Raw genomic sequence first — 20,669 nt, 5'->3', positions numbered from 1 at the left:
CCAAAAGCGGCCAGACTCAAATGTACATCAAAAGACGTAAAAACCTCTGTTGTTACAAGGAAGTGCCAAAGACAAAGTGTATAGCACTGGCTATCACCGTTGCCATAACTGGGACCAGAGGACGCTGCCGATAAGTGCCAACTAGGGGCAAATGTTTACTGTCAATCTTTACAAACATAGCCTAGTCAGTCCACATTCTCTAATATAAATACTAAATATATATGGCGATCTGTTCATGGCTATACACTCAGCATCGACAAAGACAATACACTCAGAAATCATCCTGTCTCCTATCAGCCCCCTCGAACATGCAGATCTCTTCTTAGACAGCAGAATCTGATCCATGGAGGTTGTATACCTCACCAAGCAATTTCGTATTGACAAATTCAGAGACTGTCCGGTTGAGCTCCTGTTCCACCTCGAACAATGCCTCCGGTTACCGGTGAGAGAAGCCCTCAATTTGCAGGATGTGCCCGACTTTTTCGAGACCATGAGAAACCATGCTAAGAAAGACTTTGAATGTCCTTCTTTGTCAAACCCCACGCGTCGTATTAATATTTATGAATTTGCCGCCCGTAAATACCGCAAAGGCTTCTGTGACCTTGAAGTGCCGACGTGCCTCTTCGAGCCCACATGTTCTGATGGTGTGGTCGACACGATAAAGAAGGGTGACGTTCAAGGACTCGAAAAACGGCTTCAAGAGGGCCTGCATCCCGATGGATATAGTGTAGCTGGGATCCCGCTTCTTTGCCTGGCGGTGGTACATATGCAAGTTGAGTGCGTTGAGCTACTGCTGAGGTACACTGCAAACCCCAGTGCAAGAGGTTACTGGTTCGCTGCAGGGCCTCTTGACTATGTCATGCCCGCTCCTTTGAGTTACAGCTGTCGCGACCATAAAGCCATCATCCGAATGCTGGTCAATGCGGGAAGCTTCTTTAGCTATCCCAACGTCCTGGACAGTATATTTCTCTATAATGACATCGATCTCCTGAAGAGGGTCATGGATGAACCCCCTGGTCTCTTTGCTGAATGGCCACATAGTGGCTTCGAGTTCATATTCCATCGCCTGGCATGGCATGGCAAGGGTTGTGATGAAATCATAGACTTGATTGACTCCAGGGCACCTGAGGCGGCTCGTCAGATAGCTCCTACGGGCCATACCCCTCTACACTATGCAGTTGTAAACAAGAATGATGTTAATATGGTTAAGAAGTTGCTTCGCTTGCCCATTTACCTGTCGGCGCTGGATTACAACCAGAATTCAGCCCTCGCTATGGCTGTCAAGGAGAACCACGTGGAAGCCGTCAAAGCTATGCTCGGCCTCCCGGATATTAATTTGCTGCAGCTTCACGAAGTATGGGATTTCAACATAACCCCATTGGGTCAAGCTATGAGGCAGCGCAATCAGACGCTTATGACTATGCTGCTTACTCATCCACGTATGTGTCTCACAGAAAGAGCCCGAGATGCGGCGCTTGTTCAGGCAAAGGAGCTGGGGCTTGATGATTATTTGATGGAGCAAATCAGTAGACTGCAGGCTTGATCCCAGGACCGTGGCTCCTGATTGTATTGATGCATTGCAGGCCCATAATGGATCTAATTTAGGAAATTGATGTTTTCTCGCTCAATATGAATATCGCATTTACTTAGTCGCTCCAGAATTTATCATTGACTAACTTTGTGTATCGTTAATTGCGAAGAGATATCCGGCGACCGTCAGGAAACTCAACCTATGTAGCACGGGTCTTCTGCTCGGGTAAGGTAGAAATGAAGAACACCAGAATTACCATAGTATGCCCTGTAACCATTGGTAGCGGCAATGGTACTTGCATCCACGTAGCGGAAACGCCGCGTTGATGCTTGATCACCTGGGATGACCAGATGGCCAGGAGCACCGTGGAACTTGATTTTGTGGACCTGCTCATGGCTAGTTAGAAGTGTTGAACGGCAGAACGCAAGCACTGTTTGACCTTCTCGGCGTCATCATCGAAGTCCATGGTACTCAATAGAGGAAGGACGTCCTCCGCTAACGCTTGTGCAGGATGCCCCGTATCAATGACATGCATATCCCATTCACCTTCCAAGACATTGGGATCGACTGGCTCAAGCTCGTTGTAGACATGATCAACCTCCGCAGGGTCGAGCTGCTCCAGTGCGTTCGCAAGGCTGATATATTTGTCGGCCGCACTCCTGGTCCATGAATTATAAGGGTCGTGTGGAAGAAAGAGAGAGGTGCTAACATACCGTGTCATCAATTCCACTGAGTTCACAATGAAGGCCAGGAGAGAATGCGAGACTATTGGTCTAACCTTCGTACACATGAGGGGCCGGTGCTACTTATATAGTCGTGGAAGTAGTGTAGACCTGGCGCCATGTTCGCAAACTCTAACTTTATTAGACCTTCCATGACCAAGTATCTCGGGGTATGGGATCAGGAATCCGTTGTTGTGACCATGGTACAGCAAGCGTTTCAATTCCGGGGCGCATGCCAAACAGAGCCTCTTGCTTAATTTGTGGCAAGTATGACATTCGAAAATCTTATTCCAGAATTAGCGCGGTATGCTAACCTTCCTGCGAATATGAGCTCCGCAATCAAGGACTTGGGGGTGGACATACGTGCTAGCTAATGAGCGGTCCATGTCTCCACAAGTTTAAGCATGGCTATCAATATGGGAGCGGATAGCTGGCCCTAACAAGACCGTTTCTGCAGATTAGCCTTTTCCAGAAAGCGTGTAGAAGGAACAACAGGCAATCATTGCCTTCTCATCAGCGAGAAATCTGGAGGTAGGGCATGACGGCATTGATAAGTCGTACTTGCTACCTTGATATGCAGCAGACCTTCGTACTAATAGAATTATGAAAGACTCTGATCTGGTGGAGGGCGCTCAAGGATGTTGTCTCTGACTCTACAGGGTCGGAAGCATCTCATGGCGATCAAGTAAGTAAATTCATTAGGCAATCTCCGGTTATAGATCAGCCCTCCTATTGCCTTGTAGCTTACTTTCGTATCAAACCAATCCTCACCTTCTTAGAACTTACTCAGTGAGAAATTGCGTGGATTCTACGTCAATAAGAGCATCCAATCTGTCGACAACATGACACTTTACTCACGCTACTATATGAATATGTAGGACCCGCAAGCCTACTAGATAAAATCACTACCTCAATTCTTCACTGCTATGCAATTTTGTAGCAGTAGTCGGCGATGCTCGATACTAGATCCAGCTGCTACGTCTATACCGCCTTCCTGCCTAATCCCTCGAAGACCAGTACCACATGCACTCCTCAGACCTGGATATCAAAACAGATTGGACAATCTTTGTTTGAGATACGGTGTCCAGGTATATATGCGGATAACCTATACGCTCTGCGTCGTAAGTGGTTTGTGATCTAAGCACTATTGCTTTTGCATAGACTAGTAGCCAATTGTTGATAGGCTCTGAAACCAGCGTCGAATATATTCGTCGCTCATTCTTGGGGGTACTAAGTACATCATGGAGGCAAGCTGTGAGGGTGGTTGGTAATGTCTGCATGATGTCGGGAGCTGACATTCATTACCAGATATGCAGCCAATCCTTGAAAACCCCGGTATAACAAAAGAGCAGGAAGAGCTGAATAAAGGCTTCATAAAGAGGTAGAGAAGTTTGGTCTTCGGACAAAATCTCTCGAGGAAAATTGTCCTTGGTCGCTCTTCATACGTGCCAAGTCGCCCAAAGAGAGAGGGTGGTACAAGATCAGTTGTTTTCAAGGATGATCCAACGTAATATTTGACTTGGTTGGAAAAGAGAGAGATCTGGTCAGGTGTGGAGAGGATATAGTGGATGAGGCGTTTGAATGAGTATTTGGGATCAATACCGGTAGTGACAGTCGGTCTTGATAACACGACTGCCTGGCCACGAGAGCACCTAAAGCTACTTGTGCGGTTGGTTAAGGAGTAGTAAGGTATGACTCCCAGAAAGTAATATGACTGGCATTTGTTTCGTTTCGAAATGCCACAAGTCCTCAATATCTTACCCTAACGAAGGCTTTGGATTCCTCGGGATAAGGATATCTTTATAAGTAGAACCCTCATTACGACAACAGCGCCAATAGCAAGCAATCTAGATCGTCTAATCAATGGTCAAAAATGTACACATGTTAGCTATAAAGCGATAGTAAACAAAGGTTTCAAGATGATCTGGATCGATCCAAATTAAATGAAGCAATGACTTAAATTAGTAACAGGGGCCCCGCATCCCATGACGAGGCCACTAGTCCAGATCGGGGCTAGTGGGGCATCCAACCTCCGGGATAATTTAATTGATTCATGGTTTGTTGCTCGATTTCCTGCCACTGCATTTTAATCCAGCTGAGATTAACATCCATGACTTGCAGGTGTTAAATACTTTTTCCCCCTTTCTTTTCCTGCAATGTTAACCTTCAATTAAACTCTCCTACCCTCATTCTTTCCTCCCTACCCCGTCATTCCTTTCCCCTTCTCCGAGTCTGACAATGACTTCTTCCCGCCGCAACGGGCAAGCTCTGCCATGTGAGCCCTGCCGCAAAGCCAAAATCCGCTGCGATAGTGCCACCCCAACATGCCAGAATTGTGTCCGTCGCGGTAAGGGAGACAGTTGCGTCTACACGCCCGTTCCGGCTTCTCGCACCTGGTACTCGGACAATGCTCCCTCACCCACCGCATCACCACGTCCCCAAACAGCCCAACCCCGCCCCGACTCCGCTGCTCTCCAGAGCCGGGCCTCATTCAACGCCGGCGACGACAAATTATCTTTCGATTTCGCCACCAATAATTCGGCGACATTCAGCGACATTGGCGACCAATTCAAACGCTCTCTGGTCATCGATGCGCCCTCCGCGGCTCGGCCCGATACGAAGCAGATCCAGCTTGGCGCTCGACTGCTCACTATGCTGTTCGAGCATTTCGCGTTATATGAGCGACTGTCTGAAACGGCGGTCGAGGTATGGCCCGAGGGATGTGTCCTGGGTCATCGGCTGGTGAGCGGGATGTTTGAGGCGTTGGAGGATTTGCATGGGGCGCTGGCTGCGGATGCGAAGGACTTGCAGTCGAGTTTGCTTCGCTGGTCGCAGAAGATCTTTGATGATAGTGCCAAGCCGCTGGCTGTTCAGCCGACTATGTCGCCAGAGGACTATATCCGTCGAATTTCTGGACGGTGGGAGGGTATTGGACTGGTGTTTACGATTGTTGGTCAGGGCGCTATGCTTGAGCGGGATTGGAGGTCTATCCGTTCCAGTGAGGCGAATGTGCCGAGGGATCAGAAGTCGCTCGCTGCTCAGGCAGTTAGTGCGAGCGATACTTGTTTGCAGTTCTGCGATCTTTCTACGGCGGTTAATGATCCGTTGGGATGGCTACTTTTTCAGCATATTCATCTGCTAACGCTGGTGTGCGGTGAGAATGGTATGTTCTTCTTTGGTCTTTTCATTTGGGTATTTGGGGCTCTGCTAATTGAAATATAGATCCTCGGGCGTGGAGAAGACTAGCTGATCTTTCGACGACGGTCTTTACCCTCAGCCATAATGCACCTGAAGAGAAGCGCATTCCATTCTTCTTGCTTGAACTCCGCAAGCGACTAGTTGCCGGGGCTTACAGTATTGACAAGCAGCTGGCAACTTTCTTGGGAAGGCCTCCTCAGATTAGCTGGCGCTACTACGATGTGCAGTTTCCTCTGGACTTGAGTTACGAAGAGATTCTGGCGGAGCCAAAGGTCCGCGAGGCTGCCATTAGCCTGCTTGACAAGACTGGCTGGAATACCCAGGGGATCGTGGGACAGGCTGCGTGGATGCGCATCGCCCTTCTTATTGGTTCTACGAGAGAACAGATTCTTGAGCTATCTTTGAGCCGACGTATCGAAGAGTTGCCGCGCAAAGTCCAGTAAGTGTGCCGCAGTTCACAAGTAACGATTGCAGAATTGCAGATCGGAGCTAATGTGCATTCTAGGGAGGTGTCGCAGCAATCTCACAAGACATGGAACGACTTGCCCGGCTTCCTCCGCTGGCGCCCAAGTGATCCGGACACCAACGATAGCAGCGTTCTCGTTCCATTGTATCTCAACTTCCTCTACAATGACTTCCTCCTCTATCGCGTTCTTGTGCGCCGGGCACAAAGTGGATCCGAGGGTCTAGTCAGTGTGTCACAAAACATTCTCAGCACGATCCTTGAGCTTATCGGCAAGGAGATCGGCTCGAGAACGGGAACTTACAATGTTGGATATAATGTGCGTGCTGTTACCTCTTCTATCCCTGCCCTCTTATGCTTACCTGTTCTTAGGCTGCCTCTTTCGGTGTTCCAGCGGCCGGCGTTCTAGCAATCGAGCTGCTCTGCCAAGCCGAATCCCAGTCCCAGCTCCCCGCCACCGTCTTCCGGCGATCGGAAGTCATCCAGAAACTGACCGTCTTCGCTTCGCACCTGCAGTATGTTGTCCGCCCGCATGATGGAATGTATGAGGTCTGTCAGCGCGCAAGAAGGGTCATCTCCAGCATTTTGGATCGTATCCTAACAGTCAATCCTCCCGCACTGCCTGCAACCCTGCCGCCCGATGTTCTGGCGACCAACTGGTTGAACGGAGAAATTGTTGTTCTGGACGACGGAACCGATCTTTTCCGCTGGATTGACGGCTCCTCTGATACCTCGCGACGGGGGTCCTGGGCTTGATCAGCACGCGCTGCATGGTATGATGATTTATGACTGCCCCATGATGAGTAGAAGTATCCTTGTTGGGTACTTGCAAAGTATGATGATTGATGAAATACCCCTTGCTTCGATAAAAGCATACGATGTCTATGTTGTTCTCGCTCTATTTCACTGATGTTGTGAAATGCTTATTTTCTTTATGTGGCTACCTCTTCGCGCACCAGGCTCTTACCGGCCTATGAGTTGATCTATCTGCATGCGTTCCTCTTGGATCTACCCGTGTTTACCTAATGCTTTAATGAATACCGTTCAATTTTACTCTTTTGGTTATCTGACAACCACATGATGATGGAAAGTCGAGAAACCAGTAAGCAGAAGATAAGCCACCACAAGCGAGGGAACCAATCAATTCTTGAACGATAAGCCACCTGTTCACATGTTATTCCCACCTTATATCATCACCCATGTCTCTTCTCGATAACTTTGCATTTATTGCTTGCTTATCACTCACCTCACCCATACTTTGTCAAACTACGTACCCTGGTCTTTCAAACCCAACCAACCAACCAACCAACCCAATGACTTCCACCCCAGACACCGTCGAATACAAGGGGACTTGCCATTGTGGCCGGTTCCAATTCAAATTACGTCTCTTCCGCCCCTTGGAAGCAGTGCATGCATGTCATTGCACACTCTGTGCCAAGAAGGGGTACCTGTGGCTATTCCCTGCTGAACAAGAATTTCAAGTAACACGGGGGGCTGGGGAGCTGGTTTGCTACGACTCTAGTAATGGGGGTCATGAAGAGCATATGGTAAGGACCTTTCCAGGGACTGACGATGTTGATTAAATGTTAAACTGTGTCTCACTTTAGTTTTGTCCGACTTGTGGGACGGGGCTATCGGTAAGGGGACATCAGATGCCGTCGGGGGAGGTTGGGATGGGGGTAAATGTGAGTGACTTGATTAGTATGTTCCCAGGGGATGTTATGTATTGATTGACTGCTACTCGATGAAGGCGCGGGCGTTGGTGGGAGTTAATCCGTTCAAGTTAAGGGTTGAGAGGTGAGTTCGCCCTCAAACATGCCATCTTTTAAGGGATATACCCGACTCATCCATGTAGTTATACTCCGGGCAATATGTCGCATGATAGTTCTCCCACGGAGCTCAACCACATTGACACTGACACCCCATCCGAGAAGATCTACACCGGTAGCTGCCACTGCACCGCAGTCCGCCTGTCCGTCCAAGCCAAACCACTACCGGAGATTGAAGTGAAGGAGGATAACTGCAGTATTTGCCAGCGGGTATTGATCCAATTATCTGTCATCGCATATCATAAGTAGCAAGCTGTCCTGACTAATCTACTCAGAACGCCAATATCTGTATATATCCCCACCAGTCACAGGTTACTCTCCACGGCGAAGAGAACTTGACAGAGTATCGCTTTGGAAGGGGATTCACAGCACACCAATTCTGCAAGATATGTGGTGTGCAACTGAGTATGAAGTTGCATGGACCGCCTCAGTCCGTGGTGGATAATCTTCCGCTAGAGAAGCAGGAGATCGTGAAGCAGAAGTTGACTATTGTGCCGATCCGAGTGGCGGTTCTGGATGGGGTGGAGTGGGCGGATTTGAAGATTGAGAGAACGGATGAGGGTACGGAAGGGTATGTTGTTGACTGATGGGGTAATAGTGGTGAGTACTGTGTATTTATTGTAGGTAGTTATATGGTTATAATCATATTGTGTGAAATTGGTTACTTGTTACAATGTTGTTGTTCGTCAGGGACTCCGCACGGACTTGCCGTCGATCCGATCGGCACCCTCCCTAATGGGCGGTGCCTGATTGGACTTGGACCCGTGACGTCCCTTGCCTGGATGGATGCCCCTCATCCTCCCTCTTTGTTTCTCTTGCCTTCTTCCCCCACATTCACACACTCACTCGCTCTGTCAGTCGTTATTGTTAACATTACTATACTCGTCATTAATATCATCCCCCAAGGAATGCCCTCTGTCCCTACCGACGGCTTGTCCGTCACCCACCCTTCCTCCAGGACCGGTCCGCCGCACCTCCGTCTGATCCACTACAATGACGTCTACCACGTGGAGTAAGCTCCCCAATACCTACACAATAGCTGTCTACACTCCTCTCGACAACACCAACTGACAAACCCTTCAGAGAAGGATCCGCAGAACCCGTCGGCGGCGTAGCCCGATTTCAATCCGTCGTCAATTACTACCGCCACGACCCCTCCTTTTCCGAACAACCCAACGTCCTGACCTTCTTCTCCGGCGATGCCTACAACCCCAGTCTTGAAAGCACGGTCACCAAAGGGCGGCACATGGTGCCGTTTCTGAATAAGGCGGGGACAGATGTAGCCTGTGTCGGTGTATGTTAGAACTGCATCCGTGCTGCACTGGGGGAAAGCTGACAGGGTCCTGGCAGAATCACGATCTCGATTTCGGTGTCGCTCAATTCCGCCATCTACGTACACAATGTCGGTTTCCGTGGCTGCTGGCCAATGTTCTGGATCTCGATTTGGGAAAGGATGTGCCGATTGCGAATTGCGAGAAGACGTTGATGTTGACCTCGTCTAACGGGATCAAGGTCGGGGTCATTGGCTTAGGCGAGAGGGAATGGTATGTCCGATAGTCTGGTTTATGGTACATATGGGTGGGTAGGCTAATGCCGGGTAGGCTCGGAACGATCAATGCCCTCCCTCCGAACCTGGTCTATAAGTCTGCGTACAAGACAGCGCTGGAGCTGGTCCCGCGTCTGCGTGAACAAGGCGCCGAATTGATTGTGGCGGTCACCCACCAACGTGAACCGAATGACTATAAGCTGGCTCAGAAGCTTCCGCCGGGAATGATTGATATTATCTTGGGTGGCCACGATCATTTCTATGCCCATGCCGTCGTCAACGGCACGCATGTCCTGCGGTCGGGTACGGACTTCAAGCAACTTAGCTACATTGAGGCGTGGCGCAAGGAGGATGGTGAAGGATGGGACTTCAGTATTGTGCGCCGGGATATCGTTCGGTCAATTCCGGAGGATCCTGCAACGACGACCATGGTGAATCGGCTGACGTCTAGCTTGGCGGCGAAGTTAGAAAAGCCGATCGGGTATACTTCGGTCGCACTGGATGGTCGATTCTCAACTGTGCGTCAGAAGGAGTCGAATCTGGGGAACTTTGCGTGCGACCTCATGCGGTTTTACTATGGGGCTGACTGCGCGATGATGGCTGGCGGGACTATACGTGGTGACCAAATTTACCCGCCAGGGATCCTGCGGCTGAAAGATATCCTCAACTGCTTCCCCTTTGAAGATCCGGTCGTATTATTGCGCATCAAGGGTCGTGCGCTCTTCGATGCCCTGGAGAATGGAGTGAGCCAACTTCCAGCGCTCGAAGGACGGTTTACCCAGGTGTCGAACATTGCTTTTGGCTACAACCCCTCGGCCCCTTCGGGCTCCCGCATCAACTGGGCCCAGGTCGGCGGAGAGCCAATTGACTTCGATGGGCAGTACACATTGGCAACCCGCGGATACATGGCTCGTGGGAAAGACGGTTTTGCGTCTCTGTTGGTGCAGTCAGAGGGCGGCGAAGTCGAAGAGATCGTAGATGAAGAGAGTGGCATCCTGATCAGCACACTACTTCGCCAGTATTTCCTGAGTTTGCGAGTGATGGGTCGATGGCGGCGCTGGGGTCCCAGCATGACCCGACACTGGAGCAACGTGCATGATAGCCTCCATTGCAATGGGTGGCTGAAACCTCCATCCCGCCAGCCGTCTCCCGAATTAAACAAGGTGCCGTACCGGCCGCCTTTGTCGCGGTCGAAGAACTACTATTATGGTCGGTTTCCCGAGATTGTGGAAACCGAGGAGACGGAGAGCCGAGGCGTGGGCCTGAACGGGGAGGACGAGTCGATGGACTCGGACTCGGACACTGACCCCGACATCCTGACCTCTCCTCGTCCAACTACGAACTATGTAACTCTGCCAGCACGGTCCGCTACGGAAGAGGAACGGCGCCTGCGTCTGGCGCGCAAGGCCGTCCGGACATGGATGCACCGGACCGGGCTGCAGCCATCGCCAATTAATGACGCGGATGAAGTTGGAGAATTCACACCGACGTGGACACCTGGTATCTCGCCGCGCTTGGAGCAGCGGATTGTGGTTGAAAATTAGAGGATTTGGAGGAGGTTGGCGATCCATCATACCATCCGCTGGCTATGATATCATCCCCGCACCAGGCAACCGCCAATCTGTCCCCAGCTTATCCGGATCTCCGCACGTTTACCTCGAGTCCCGCCATTCTTCCCTCCTGCCCTTCCATCCCACCTCCCTCCTCTTCACAATGGCCACCCACGCCGATCGCATCAATCCTCTCCGCGCCCAAATCGCTCGCTTTCACGAAACCCGCACTCCCTTCCGCATATACCACGGCAGCACCAATTCCACCCGCAATGCCAGTCTCACCCCTACCAATACTCTCAGTACCGCTCACCTTACCAATGTCCTCTCCGTTGATCATGCTGCCAAAACCATCCAGGTGGAGCCCAACGTCCCAATGGATGCTCTCCTGAATGCTACACTCGCCTATAACCTCGTCCCGCTGGTCGTCATGGAGTTTCCCGGCATCACCGCAGGCGGGGGTTTCTCCGGCACCTCCGGCGAGAGCAGTTCCTTCCGACACGGCTTCTTCGATGCCACAGTGACTCGCATTGAGATAATTCTTGGTAATGGGGAGATTCGTACGGCCTCCTGTACCGAAAATGCGGAGCTGTTCAATGCCGCAGCTTCCGCGTTCGGTACCATGGGCGTGATCACCATGCTGGAGATTCAATGTCGCGACGCTAAGTCGTTTGTCGAATTGTCCTATATACCGGCTCGTAGCATTAGCGATGCGCGGCAGATATTCCATGAGAAGACCCAGGACCCCGATGTTGATTATCTGGACGGCATAGTCTTCGCCAAGGACCATGTAGTGGTATGCGCGGGGCGACTGAGCGATGGTTCTCTCTCGAAAGACGACAAGACACAGAGATATAAGGTTCAACACTTCACCCGTCCCCACGATCCCTGGTTCTATCTCCATGCTCAACGCTCCGGGCGTGTAACGCCCCCATCTTCAGCCCCCGTAGAACCAACGACCGAGCTCGTGCCCCTTCCTGACTACCTCTTCCGCTACGACCGCGGTGCCTTCTGGACCGGCCGCTACGCCTACAAATACTTCATAACACCCTTCAATCGCATTACCCGCTACCTCCTCGACTACTTCATGCACACGCGCGTCATGTACCACGCCTTGCACGCCAGCGGACACTCCAACCAATACATCATTCAAGACGTAGCCGTTCCATACTCCTCTGCAGACACCTTCGTCACGTGGCTCGACGAGCCAGAGAACTTTGGCGCATACCCAATCTGGCTCTGTCCTCTCAAAGTCACTGACAAGACCAGCACAAGTAACCCCCAAATCATCGGCCGCGGAAAACCCTCCCATCCCTCTTCCTCATCAGCAGAGAAGGAGGAAGATGAATACCTCCTCAACTTCGGCCTCTGGGCGCCCTCCCCCTACCGCGGCGCCCAATTCATCGCCCAGAATCGCCGTCTCGAGCACAAAGTCCGCGACCTGGGCGGCAAGAAGTGGCTGTACGCGTGCGCGTATTACACGGAGGACGAGTTCTGGGACATATACGATAAGAAGCGGTATGATGCCCTCCGGGAGAAGTATCATGCCGGCTACCTGAAGACTCTGTATGAGAAGGTGAGGGTGGATTTGGATCCATCTGCCACGGAGAAGGAAAGGCAAGCTGGGATGGGATGGGGACAGTGGGTTGGGAATGTGATGTGGAATGTGTGGCCGGTGAGTGGGTTGTATGGAGTGTATCGGGCGTGGTGGGGAGGTGAGTATTTGTTGAAGAAGGGGAAGTAGATGTTGGTGCTATATAGGTAGGTGGATGTATTTGTTTTGGATTTGTGGATGCATAGACTCTTTTGGATATATCTGAAGCGATAGAGATATATGAAATAGCATTTATGAAGTAGGTTTTTATGTACTATTGAAGAAGCGTAGCAGTAGAGTTACGCACTTGTAATACAGGATCTTCCACAGGAATTTTTGATCACGTCGCACTGCGGCTGATCAATCAGTCTTCAGTCGTAATATGTCTACTACTTACTGCCTGCCCAACTGGTAACACTATCTCTCACTCTAGGTGCTATACGTGTGCAGACAGAGCTGGACTGATAACCTCATCTAAGCTGGTAATTCCTATACTACATAGTAGTTAATTTGATCATCAATCCTATTTGATGCACTATTACTGCATGCAAATCATAATACATCACGTACATAGCTAGGAGTAATATTCAATCATCATAGTCATCATCACGGATCCACTATCCCCCAACACCATATCCAAAAGGCTTTATTCCGAACAGTTCATTAAAGAGATCCCAGGCAACCTTTTCATCAACTACAGCTCTAACCACACCAGAAATTTTTCTCTCCTTCTCATCGCTAATGCTGCCGTCTCAACTCCTTCCGGAAACTCTCCTCCTGCTTGACGACCTCCAACGGCAGCGTCCAGCCAACCCCAAACAAGACGAACGGCGCCCACTTCCACCGGAAGGGGTTAACCAGGATACAAAACACGAACCAATACAAGAGCTCAGTGTACGTGAAGAAGTCGAACGCACCAACAGGCGACAACTTCTTCATGAACCGGGTGAAGTCGATCCAAGTCCTCATGCGACCTTCCGTCGGACGGGACAGCGGGTCCGTCAAGAACATCAGGAGAAATCTGGTGTAGATGCCAATGTGCATGTTGCCGACGGTGCCGATGGCGTTGACGTAGGTGCTGTTGTTGGCGCAGATGCTGGGGTATTTTGGTGGGAAGACTTGGAGGTACCAGCTCGGAGGGGAGTAGGGTTCTTCGAAGGCGTCGTTGGGGAGGAAGGAGAGGGAGGGGCGTTTGAAGCCTGTAGCGAGGATGATTACGTCGCCGGGGACGAGGTCTTCGTGGCCGGGTCCGCCTTTGGGGACGCCATTGCCGCGGAAGTTGAAGCGCACGCCGTCCTCTTCGAGGGTGACGATGTCGCCGCGGAGCCAGCGGGCTTTGCCGTCGCGGATTTGTTCGAAGAGTTCGGAGTTGGCCATCGGGGTTTGGGTGAAGAGGCCGCCCGAGGGGGCGATGTCGGAGAGGTCTCGGTAGAAGAATTTGCGGAGGAGGGATTCGGGGATCCATGAGAGGGAGGTTTCTTGTCCGAGGATGTTCATGGCTAGAAGGGATTGGACGAAGACGTTTCGGGGAATGATCCATTTGTCGGAGCGGGAGAGCACGTCGATTTGGGCGGCTTTGGACTTCACGGCGAATTCGAGGGCCTCGATGGCGCTGGCACCGCCGCCAACAATGAGGACCCTTTTGCCTTCGACTTGTTTCCCGTCGAGTTCGGAGGAGTGGTAGATTTCGCCCTTGAAGCGTTCCTGGTCTGGCATTGTCGGCATTTTCGGGTCACCACAGACACCAACGGATGCGATGATGCCGTCGAAGCGGCCGTATTTTTCTTCCTCGTTGTTGATGATCCATCGGCCGTTTTTGGTTTGCTTGACGGAAGTCACTGGGGTGTTGAAAGTGGTGTGTTTCTGCAGGCCATATCGCTTCCAGAGGTCGACGATCTGCTCTTTGATCTCTGCTTGGGTGGGGTAGGCTGTGTCGTACTGCACTGAAGGATGGAAGCGGTACATGATGCTGTGGATCTGCAGGGAGGAGGTAGAGTTCACTCGCTGTGTGGAATTAGTAAGGATCCAGATGAGGCTTTCGTATGGCCGTGACTTACACTCCAGATACCTCCCAACCCCTTGTCTTTCGATCTCGCTTCAAAGATCTCCACATCGAAGCCATGGCCTACACAATGCGCGGCTGCGGATACTCCAGTGAGACCGGCTCCAATTACAGCCACTCGCTTTTTCGGGACGCCATTGGCAATCGAGGATGGCTTTGGGGGATTGGGTGCAAAGATCCAGTTGAGCAGGTTCTGGAAGAGCATGTAGCATATGGTGAAAGACTGGAGGAGGGGGTTGCGGATAAAGGCCGACAAGGAGAAAGCGGACTCTGATTCCGCCATGGTGGCGATTGGCTGAGCGAGTGAGGTTAGTGCAAAGATGCTGTTGTCAATGGATATAGGTCACTGTAAAAACAAAAGATTGGGACGTTTATGGTAGAAGAACAGGAACGGGGAGGGGTGCTTTTCTAGGGCAGCGGAAACCGGACGGAAGCGATAATGATGATGATGGCAATGACGTAGAGGGTGGATCGGAGCATGTGAAGGCGGGCCAAAGCCAATTCCATGTTTCATTCATCACGACCCTGCACGGCCTGCATTGGAGGTATTTTCAGCCAGTCAATAACAATCACGTTCTTAGATATTTTGCCATTGCTTGGGATGAGAGGCGCGCTGATCAATGGGTCGCACGAGTCCTACTGGGTATCCGACTTGTTTTCAAGCCGGCCGGCATCTGCATGGGGAGGACCAGACCCCTTCGTTTCGTCCTCCCAAATCAAGACAAGATAGATTCTGGTGCTCATCAAGGCATAGAATAATGCCTGGGCTCCGAGCAGCGGATCCAGCGACCATCACATGAAAGTTTATGCCGTTCTGCGCTGCCCTGCTGGCAGTCCATCTGGATGTTTCCGAGCCGCAGCTTCAAGCCAGTCGGAGAAAACCATGCGTAACACCATTCTCATCTTCATGTGCGACATAAATGAGCTATGGTAGTCAATTCTGACGTCTGGCACCTGATTGAGCTCCTGCGAGTGTAGTTCTTCGGTGCTTGTTGCATTGCCTATGCATTCCTTGATCGCGGTCGCATGAGAGTCTCAGAGCAACTGGGGATCTTTGTACGTTGAGTAGCTATTCCGTTGCAGGATATCTCAGTCCCAATCACATTCCATATCCCAGTAAATGATTGAAGGCAGGTGAGTGGTAGATGCACTCTGAGCTTCACGGTGCTGGCGCCGAACGGACTAGTCTGCCCATCCATAGCAATAGCTTGTCCATAGTGCAGATTGTTAGCGTTTCCTGGTAAGTGATTGTTTATAATAGCCCAATCTGCAATACTGCAAGCAGTAGAAACAATTCTTTCTCGAGCACGCGAGGATGAAGTTGAAAAGGGAAGAGAGAAAATGACCCCAACAGGCGCAGGCACGGGAATTACCCGATTGGGTCTAGCGGGCGGTGGGAGCTCCCAGACTTCGGCTTCATCGATTTCCATGATTGTTGCCTTTTCTCCAACAAGCCTCCACCCGTTTGACCTCCCCGTCTCTCTCGCTCGACACGCCAGACGTCCGCCCTGTTACTCCCGCGGGGACTTGGTACGCCTTCAGCATTCCACCATGTGCGCCAATCGTTGACCGCTCTGCCCGACTCCCCGCAATCCGTCACGGACAGCCTTCGATAGCTTTCGTCCCTCCATACCTCCACCAAAAATGGCGACGCCGACTCTGGACCGTTTCTTTGCCAGTATTGCTGACCTGGTCAAAGCTCGAGATGGACGCCAACTTCAAGATTACTTGCAGCTCGAGCCTCCCCTGCCCGATATTTATCGACAAATGGTGGAGGAATTGCGGCAACATTATCCGGCCGGTCCTAAAGAGGCAGAGCTATTGCGACGATGTGAAACCCTCGTTCCAAAAACCAAAGGCGCCCCGTGGACCGCCTTCCCTACCTTTATGAAGCTTTACTTTACCTTTCTACGCGATGTCAACCTGGACAATTTGCTCGAAACATACGATCTTCTCAAGGGGCTGTTGAAGTAGGTATCACACAACTCGTTGCTGGCACTATTGCTGACCCGCGACTGTGCCATTCAGCCAATGTGTACTGGCATTAGGTGACAGCCAAATGGGTGTCATAGTTCTCCCCACCGTTCTGTACCTCTCGAAAGTCCTCGCAAAGCTGGCCATGGGCCTCGACCGACGTCCAGACTTAATTGCCCACCTGCTGCGACTCGAAGGCCGGTCGAATCAAGAAGAAGCTACTGAGAAGGTGACGCTAGTGGAGAAATCTGCAAATGTTGTTCGGGAAGCATTCATTAAGTGTTTAACGGACAGAAGTGGTACGCCAGGTATCCACGGAAAGCCAGAAGGGAAGAGGATAGGGATCTACTTGATGGCAAACCTTTGCCTCAAGCTGCTTTTCCAGGTATGACTGGGTATTCTTCAGTGTGATAAATGAACTAACATGGGTCAGTGCGGCAAACTCCGAAACGCAGAGCAAATGTTTGCGAGTATCAGCGCACAATCCCCTCCTCTGAAACACTTCCCAGCTTCGCAGCGCGTCACCTATCTATACTACCTCGGACGTTACCTGTTCTCCAACAACCTCTTCTACCCCGCCCAGGTTGCCCTTCAAGCTTCTTACGATCAATGCCACCGTCAGGCGACGAATCAGAAAAGAGTCATCCTGACCTACCTCATTCCTTGTAACGTAATACTAGGACGCTTCCCCTCATTACAGTTATTGCAGCGTCCTGAGGCCGAAGGGCTGGTAGACAAATTCGTGCCGATTTGTCGGCTGATTGCTCGGGGCGATTATATAGCGTTCCGCGAGCATCTTGCAATTGGCTCCCCTGAAACAGAATGGTTCGCTCGGAAAGGCATCCTTCTTGCCCTACGCAACAGATGCGAAATCCTTGTCTGGCGGTCACTTGCACGAAAGGTCTTTATCCACGCCGGTTTCCACGGCGATCCTTCACTTGGCCCTTCTCAACGTGGACCCCCACCATACCTCTATCTCAACAAGTTGGATGCGGCGGTCCGGTGGATTCAATCTCAGCATGCCCAGTCGGCCCAAAGCTCAATAGGATTCTTCGCTTCCAAATCCGAACCAGATTCCCAAGCGGGTCAAAATCTGTTCGGGTCCCAGATCATACACAAAACAACGGATTGGGATTTCGAGGGGCTTGGCGAGTTGGACGCACAAGAGGCAGTCGCAAGTCCAGGCCTTATTGAGAAATATGGGGACTATCTGGCACCGGACGGATATTTCGATGCGCAGGGACAGTGGCAGATGAACCCACCGGGCAGTCTTGTTGATGGACAGCCCTCTATAGATTACCAGCAATATGAGCTTGACCCGTACGCGAGTCGAGCCGACGGCGAGCAGGACTCAGGCAGACCTACTCTCATGATGCGCGAGCTTGAGTCCATCCTGGCCTCCCTTCTCACCCAGGGTCTGATGCGTGGATTCCTGACTCACAAGAATCCTCGTCTGGCGATTCCCGGTGCGCGTCTCCGTGGTGCCATACCGACTGGCTTTCCCAATGTTTGGCAGACAATCCTGGCTCGGGAACAAGAAGACGACAACGTTCCGGGATGGGTCCAACCGCCAGCGGTGGCACCACCTCCGACAGCCGGAGGTGGACGTGTTGTCAATCTGTCCGGAGCGAGACCTGTCGGAGTACAGTAACGACATTAGCTACCCATGTGGAGGCACAGCCCAATGGATGATCTATTGTACATAGCAACGAATACCAGGACACAAACACAAAACAACTATGTGAATAATAAGCCAACATCTGGTACCTGATGTGCCTGAACGATGGAACATCCGCATCAAGTCATTCAGGCCGACCGGGCGGTCGAGATATCTGCTTTGGAGGATGATCGACCTCCAAGCTCGGAGTCGGGCCCGAGATCTCGGTCATAATTCAAGAGCCGAGGACTAAACTCCGACACTGCCGGCTTTTGTGGATATCTGGCTCGGATTAATGATTCTGGACTCCAAGCTTGTGGAGCAGGGTCTCTCGACCGTGACCTTACAGTCCCCAAACGGCATAGCGGCGAGTGTGACAGAATTCTGAAGGATTACTGAAGAGTTTCAGAACAGGTGGCGAGCGCTTATCCACGAAATGACCGGGGTAGATTCAAAATAAGCTTATTTGGGCCTGCAGGACCAACATCAAGTCCACCTCACGGCTTCTGGTCCTTCTTACAATTGTCAATGCAGTTTTTGTAAGGATCATACCGGACGTAACCAGATACATTGGTCCGATAGAAATTGGTATAGCTCTGAGGCTCGGTCCGAATCAAACAGGCATAGCAATGTTACCAACAGGCTTCAATTCCCGGGTGGCCGCCCTCGGTGCAAACAGTCCCTCCTTATAAAATCTCGGACTTGCAATTATGAGCTTGCGTATACCTTGAAAGCCTTCTTTATAAAAAGGGAACCTTTCCCAGTCACTTTGCCACTTCATCACACTTTCGGAACAATAATCCACAGCATTTACTCTTTTCTCTTCATCATCTGGCTGCACGATCTTCCCCATGCGCGCTGTTTCAACTTTGGCCGGCCTGGCTGCCGCTGTGCCCCTGGCTGCGTCTGCAGCCATTCAGACAAGATCAGCCGGCTCTGACCTTCCTGTTGTGAACACCACTTTGGGATATGTGCGGGGCACATACTCCCCCTTTCGTGGTGGTGACACCGCCGTTGTCTACAAAGGTATTCCGTTTGCCGCTGCCCCGACTGGTGAAAACCGCTGGAAGGAGCCCCAGTCACCCCAGCCCTGGTCTGGCGTCCTGAATGCAACCGAATTTGGCCCTCAATGCGCCCAGTCCTACAGCACTGCGGGCATCTTTAGTAGCGGAAAGAAAAGCACTAGCGAAGACTGCCTTTATTTGAACATCTGGACCCCTAACTACAACGACACCTCTGACATCACCTCTAAGAACCTGCCGGTGTACTTTTGGATCTACGGCGGTCGCTTCGAGGGTGGTTCCGGTGACGTCCTGACCTATGATGGCACTGGTCTCGCCGCCAAAGATATCATCGTCGTCACCATCAACTACCGGTTGGGCCCCTTCGGCTACCTCGCCCACCCCGAACTGTCCGCCGAATCCGGTCACAACAGCTCTGGAAACTACGGTATCCTTGACCAGCAAGCCGCCCTACGCTGGGTTCACGAGAACATCGCCAACTTCGGTGGCAATGCCAGCCAGATTACTGTTGGCGGTCAGTCTGCCGGCTCGGCCAGCGCCTTGGATAGCATGTGGAGCCCGTTAACCAAGGGCCTCATTGCCGGTGTCATCTCTGAGAGCGGTGCTCGTGGTCCTCATGACCCTATGACCGGCAGTGCTGCCACCAGCCACCGCACCAAGGTGGCCGCCGAAGCCCAGGGTGTCGAGTTCCTCAAGGAGCTGAACGTCACCTCCATTCAAGAACTGCGCACCTCCGTCTCCATGGAGACCCTGCTCGAATACGACTCTCTCAGCGATACCATCTTCGAAGGTACCCAGTTCGCGAACGCTTCTGCCTTCTTCATGGAACCCCCCATGTGGCGTCCCAACATCGACGGCTACGTCTTCCCCCACGACTACACCCAATCCCTCCTTCTCAATGCCCACGCAGACGTGCCTATCCTCACCGGAAACAACAAGGACGAGTCTGGCGCCGAGACTGACCCCGGTCTCACTGCCTCCACCTACAATACCCTCTACCTGGAGGTCTTCCAAAACTTCTCGGAAGAATTTTTCAAGCTCTACCCCGGCGATTCCACCTCCCAGGCCAACAACAACTCGAACGCCCTTTATCGCGACATGAGCCGTATCGGTACCTGGCAGTGGGCTCTCGATTGGGCCAAGGGTGGTGCCAAGAGCCCTGTCTACACTTACTACTTCACTCGCTCCCCGGCTGAGAACCGCGACGAGGGCGCCTACCACGGCTCGGAACTCTGGTACACCTTCAACAACATCCCTTACTCCGACTACTCCAATGTCACTTGGTACCCCTATGACTATGTGGTTGAGGAGTACATGTCCAACTACTGGGCTAACTTCATCCGTACTGGTAACCCGAACGGCGATGGACTCCCTCATTTCCCGCCCAGCACCGAGTCCGAGCAGACCATGTGGTTGGGTGACTCTTGGGGTGCCGGCCCTATTTCCGATAGCGAGGAGCGTATCGAATTCATCAAGAGCTGGTTTGCTACCATGCCTGAGTGGTAGACGGGTGGGTGTATC

At 51.7% G+C, this 20,669-nt stretch overlaps 9 protein-coding genes across 9 annotated transcripts; 7 read left to right on the top strand and 2 right to left on the bottom strand.

The window, feature by feature from the left end:
* Window positions 1–343: 343 nt before the first annotated feature.
* BO85DRAFT_485188 (ankyrin) lies at window positions 344–1,543 on the top strand (the record flags this gene model as incomplete). The annotated part of the gene is made up of 1 exon (XM_025663311.1): window positions 344–1,543. One exon carries the CDS (start codon window positions 344–346, stop codon window positions 1,541–1,543), a length of 1,200 nt encoding a protein of 399 aa, XP_025519379.1.
* Window positions 1,544–1,623: 80 nt separating this feature from the next.
* On the bottom strand, window positions 1,624–2,252 carry BO85DRAFT_507102 (uncharacterized protein; the record flags this gene model as incomplete). The annotated part of the gene is made up of 3 exons (XM_025664386.1): window positions 1,624–1,917; window positions 1,971–2,190; window positions 2,245–2,252. 3 exons carry the CDS (start codon window positions 2,250–2,252, stop codon window positions 1,726–1,728), a joined length of 420 nt encoding a protein of 139 aa, XP_025519378.1. The 3' UTR covers window positions 1,624–1,725.
* A 2,100-nt stretch (window positions 2,253–4,352) lies between these two features.
* On the top strand, window positions 4,353–6,967 carry BO85DRAFT_446607 (putative C6 transcription factor). Its single transcript, XM_025659543.1, has 4 exons — window positions 4,353–5,416; window positions 5,476–5,890; window positions 5,957–6,233; window positions 6,287–6,967. The coding sequence occupies exons 1-4, from the start codon at window positions 4,492–4,494 to the stop codon at window positions 6,668–6,670; spliced, it is 2,001 nt and encodes a 666-aa protein (XP_025519377.1). The 5' UTR covers window positions 4,353–4,491; the 3' UTR covers window positions 6,671–6,967.
* Window positions 6,893–7,933, top strand: BO85DRAFT_196869 (GFA family protein). The gene is made up of 3 exons (XM_025654482.1): window positions 6,893–7,461; window positions 7,522–7,711; window positions 7,849–7,933. Exons 1-2 carry the CDS (start codon window positions 7,114–7,116, stop codon window positions 7,642–7,644), a joined length of 471 nt encoding a protein of 156 aa, XP_025519376.1. The 5' UTR covers window positions 6,893–7,113; the 3' UTR covers window positions 7,645–7,711; window positions 7,849–7,933.
* On the top strand, window positions 7,786–10,833 carry BO85DRAFT_485185 (putative 5'-nucleotidase; the record flags this gene model as incomplete). Its single annotated transcript, XM_025663310.1, has 6 exons — window positions 7,786–7,953; window positions 8,019–8,304; window positions 8,602–8,755; window positions 8,827–9,037; window positions 9,094–9,287; window positions 9,345–10,833. The coding sequence occupies 6 exons, from the start codon at window positions 7,786–7,788 to the stop codon at window positions 10,831–10,833; spliced, it is 2,502 nt and encodes an 833-aa protein (XP_025519375.1).
* Window positions 10,834–11,002: 169 nt separating this feature from the next.
* BO85DRAFT_456949 (FAD binding domain protein) lies at window positions 11,003–12,583 on the top strand (the record flags this gene model as incomplete). The annotated part of the gene is made up of 1 exon (XM_025661483.1): window positions 11,003–12,583. The coding sequence occupies one exon, from the start codon at window positions 11,003–11,005 to the stop codon at window positions 12,581–12,583; it is 1,581 nt and encodes a 526-aa protein (XP_025519374.1).
* Window positions 12,584–13,171: 588 nt separating this feature from the next.
* On the bottom strand, window positions 13,172–14,778 carry BO85DRAFT_365136 (flavin-containing monooxygenase; the record flags this gene model as incomplete). Its single annotated transcript, XM_025655729.1, has 2 exons — window positions 13,172–14,437; window positions 14,491–14,778. 2 exons carry the CDS (start codon window positions 14,776–14,778, stop codon window positions 13,172–13,174), a joined length of 1,554 nt encoding a protein of 517 aa, XP_025519373.1.
* A 1,361-nt stretch (window positions 14,779–16,139) lies between these two features.
* On the top strand, window positions 16,140–18,120 carry BO85DRAFT_485182 (uncharacterized protein; the record flags this gene model as incomplete). Its single annotated transcript, XM_025663309.1, has 3 exons — window positions 16,140–16,465; window positions 16,524–16,854; window positions 16,903–18,120. The coding sequence occupies 3 exons, from the start codon at window positions 16,140–16,142 to the stop codon at window positions 18,118–18,120; spliced, it is 1,875 nt and encodes a 624-aa protein (XP_025519372.1).
* Window positions 18,121–18,977: 857 nt separating this feature from the next.
* BO85DRAFT_485181 (carboxylesterase/lipase family protein) lies at window positions 18,978–20,654 on the top strand (the record flags this gene model as incomplete). Its single annotated transcript, XM_025663308.1, has 1 exon — window positions 18,978–20,654. The coding sequence occupies one exon, from the start codon at window positions 18,978–18,980 to the stop codon at window positions 20,652–20,654; it is 1,677 nt and encodes a 558-aa protein (XP_025519371.1).
* Window positions 20,655–20,669: the final 15 nt, after the last annotated feature.

The sequence above is a fragment of the Aspergillus piperis genome, assembly GCF_003184755.1.
Source record: "Aspergillus piperis CBS 112811 unplaced genomic scaffold BO85scaffold_3, whole genome shotgun sequence".
In the NCBI taxonomy this organism is placed as follows: domain Eukaryota; kingdom Fungi; phylum Ascomycota; class Eurotiomycetes; order Eurotiales; family Aspergillaceae; genus Aspergillus; species Aspergillus piperis.
Note: the sequence above shows the minus strand (reverse complement) of the source record. Positions and strands in the feature narration are given on the sequence as shown.

Coding starts and splice junctions, on each gene's coding strand:
- BO85DRAFT_196869 (XM_025654482.1), top strand. CDS start 7,114: ATGTCTCTTCTCGATAACTTTGCATTTATTGCTTGCTTATCACTCACC. Junction 7,462..7,521: donor GGGGTCATGAAGAGCATATG/GTAAGGACCTTT, acceptor GTCTCACTTTAG/TTTTGTCCGACTTGTGGGAC.
- BO85DRAFT_446607 (XM_025659543.1), top strand. CDS start 4,492: ATGACTTCTTCCCGCCGCAACGGGCAAGCTCTGCCATGTGAGCCCTGC. Junction 5,891..5,956: donor GAGTTGCCGCGCAAAGTCCA/GTAAGTGTGCCG, acceptor TGTGCATTCTAG/GGAGGTGTCGCAGCAATCTC. Junction 6,234..6,286: donor CTTACAATGTTGGATATAAT/GTGCGTGCTGTT, acceptor ACCTGTTCTTAG/GCTGCCTCTTTCGGTGTTCC.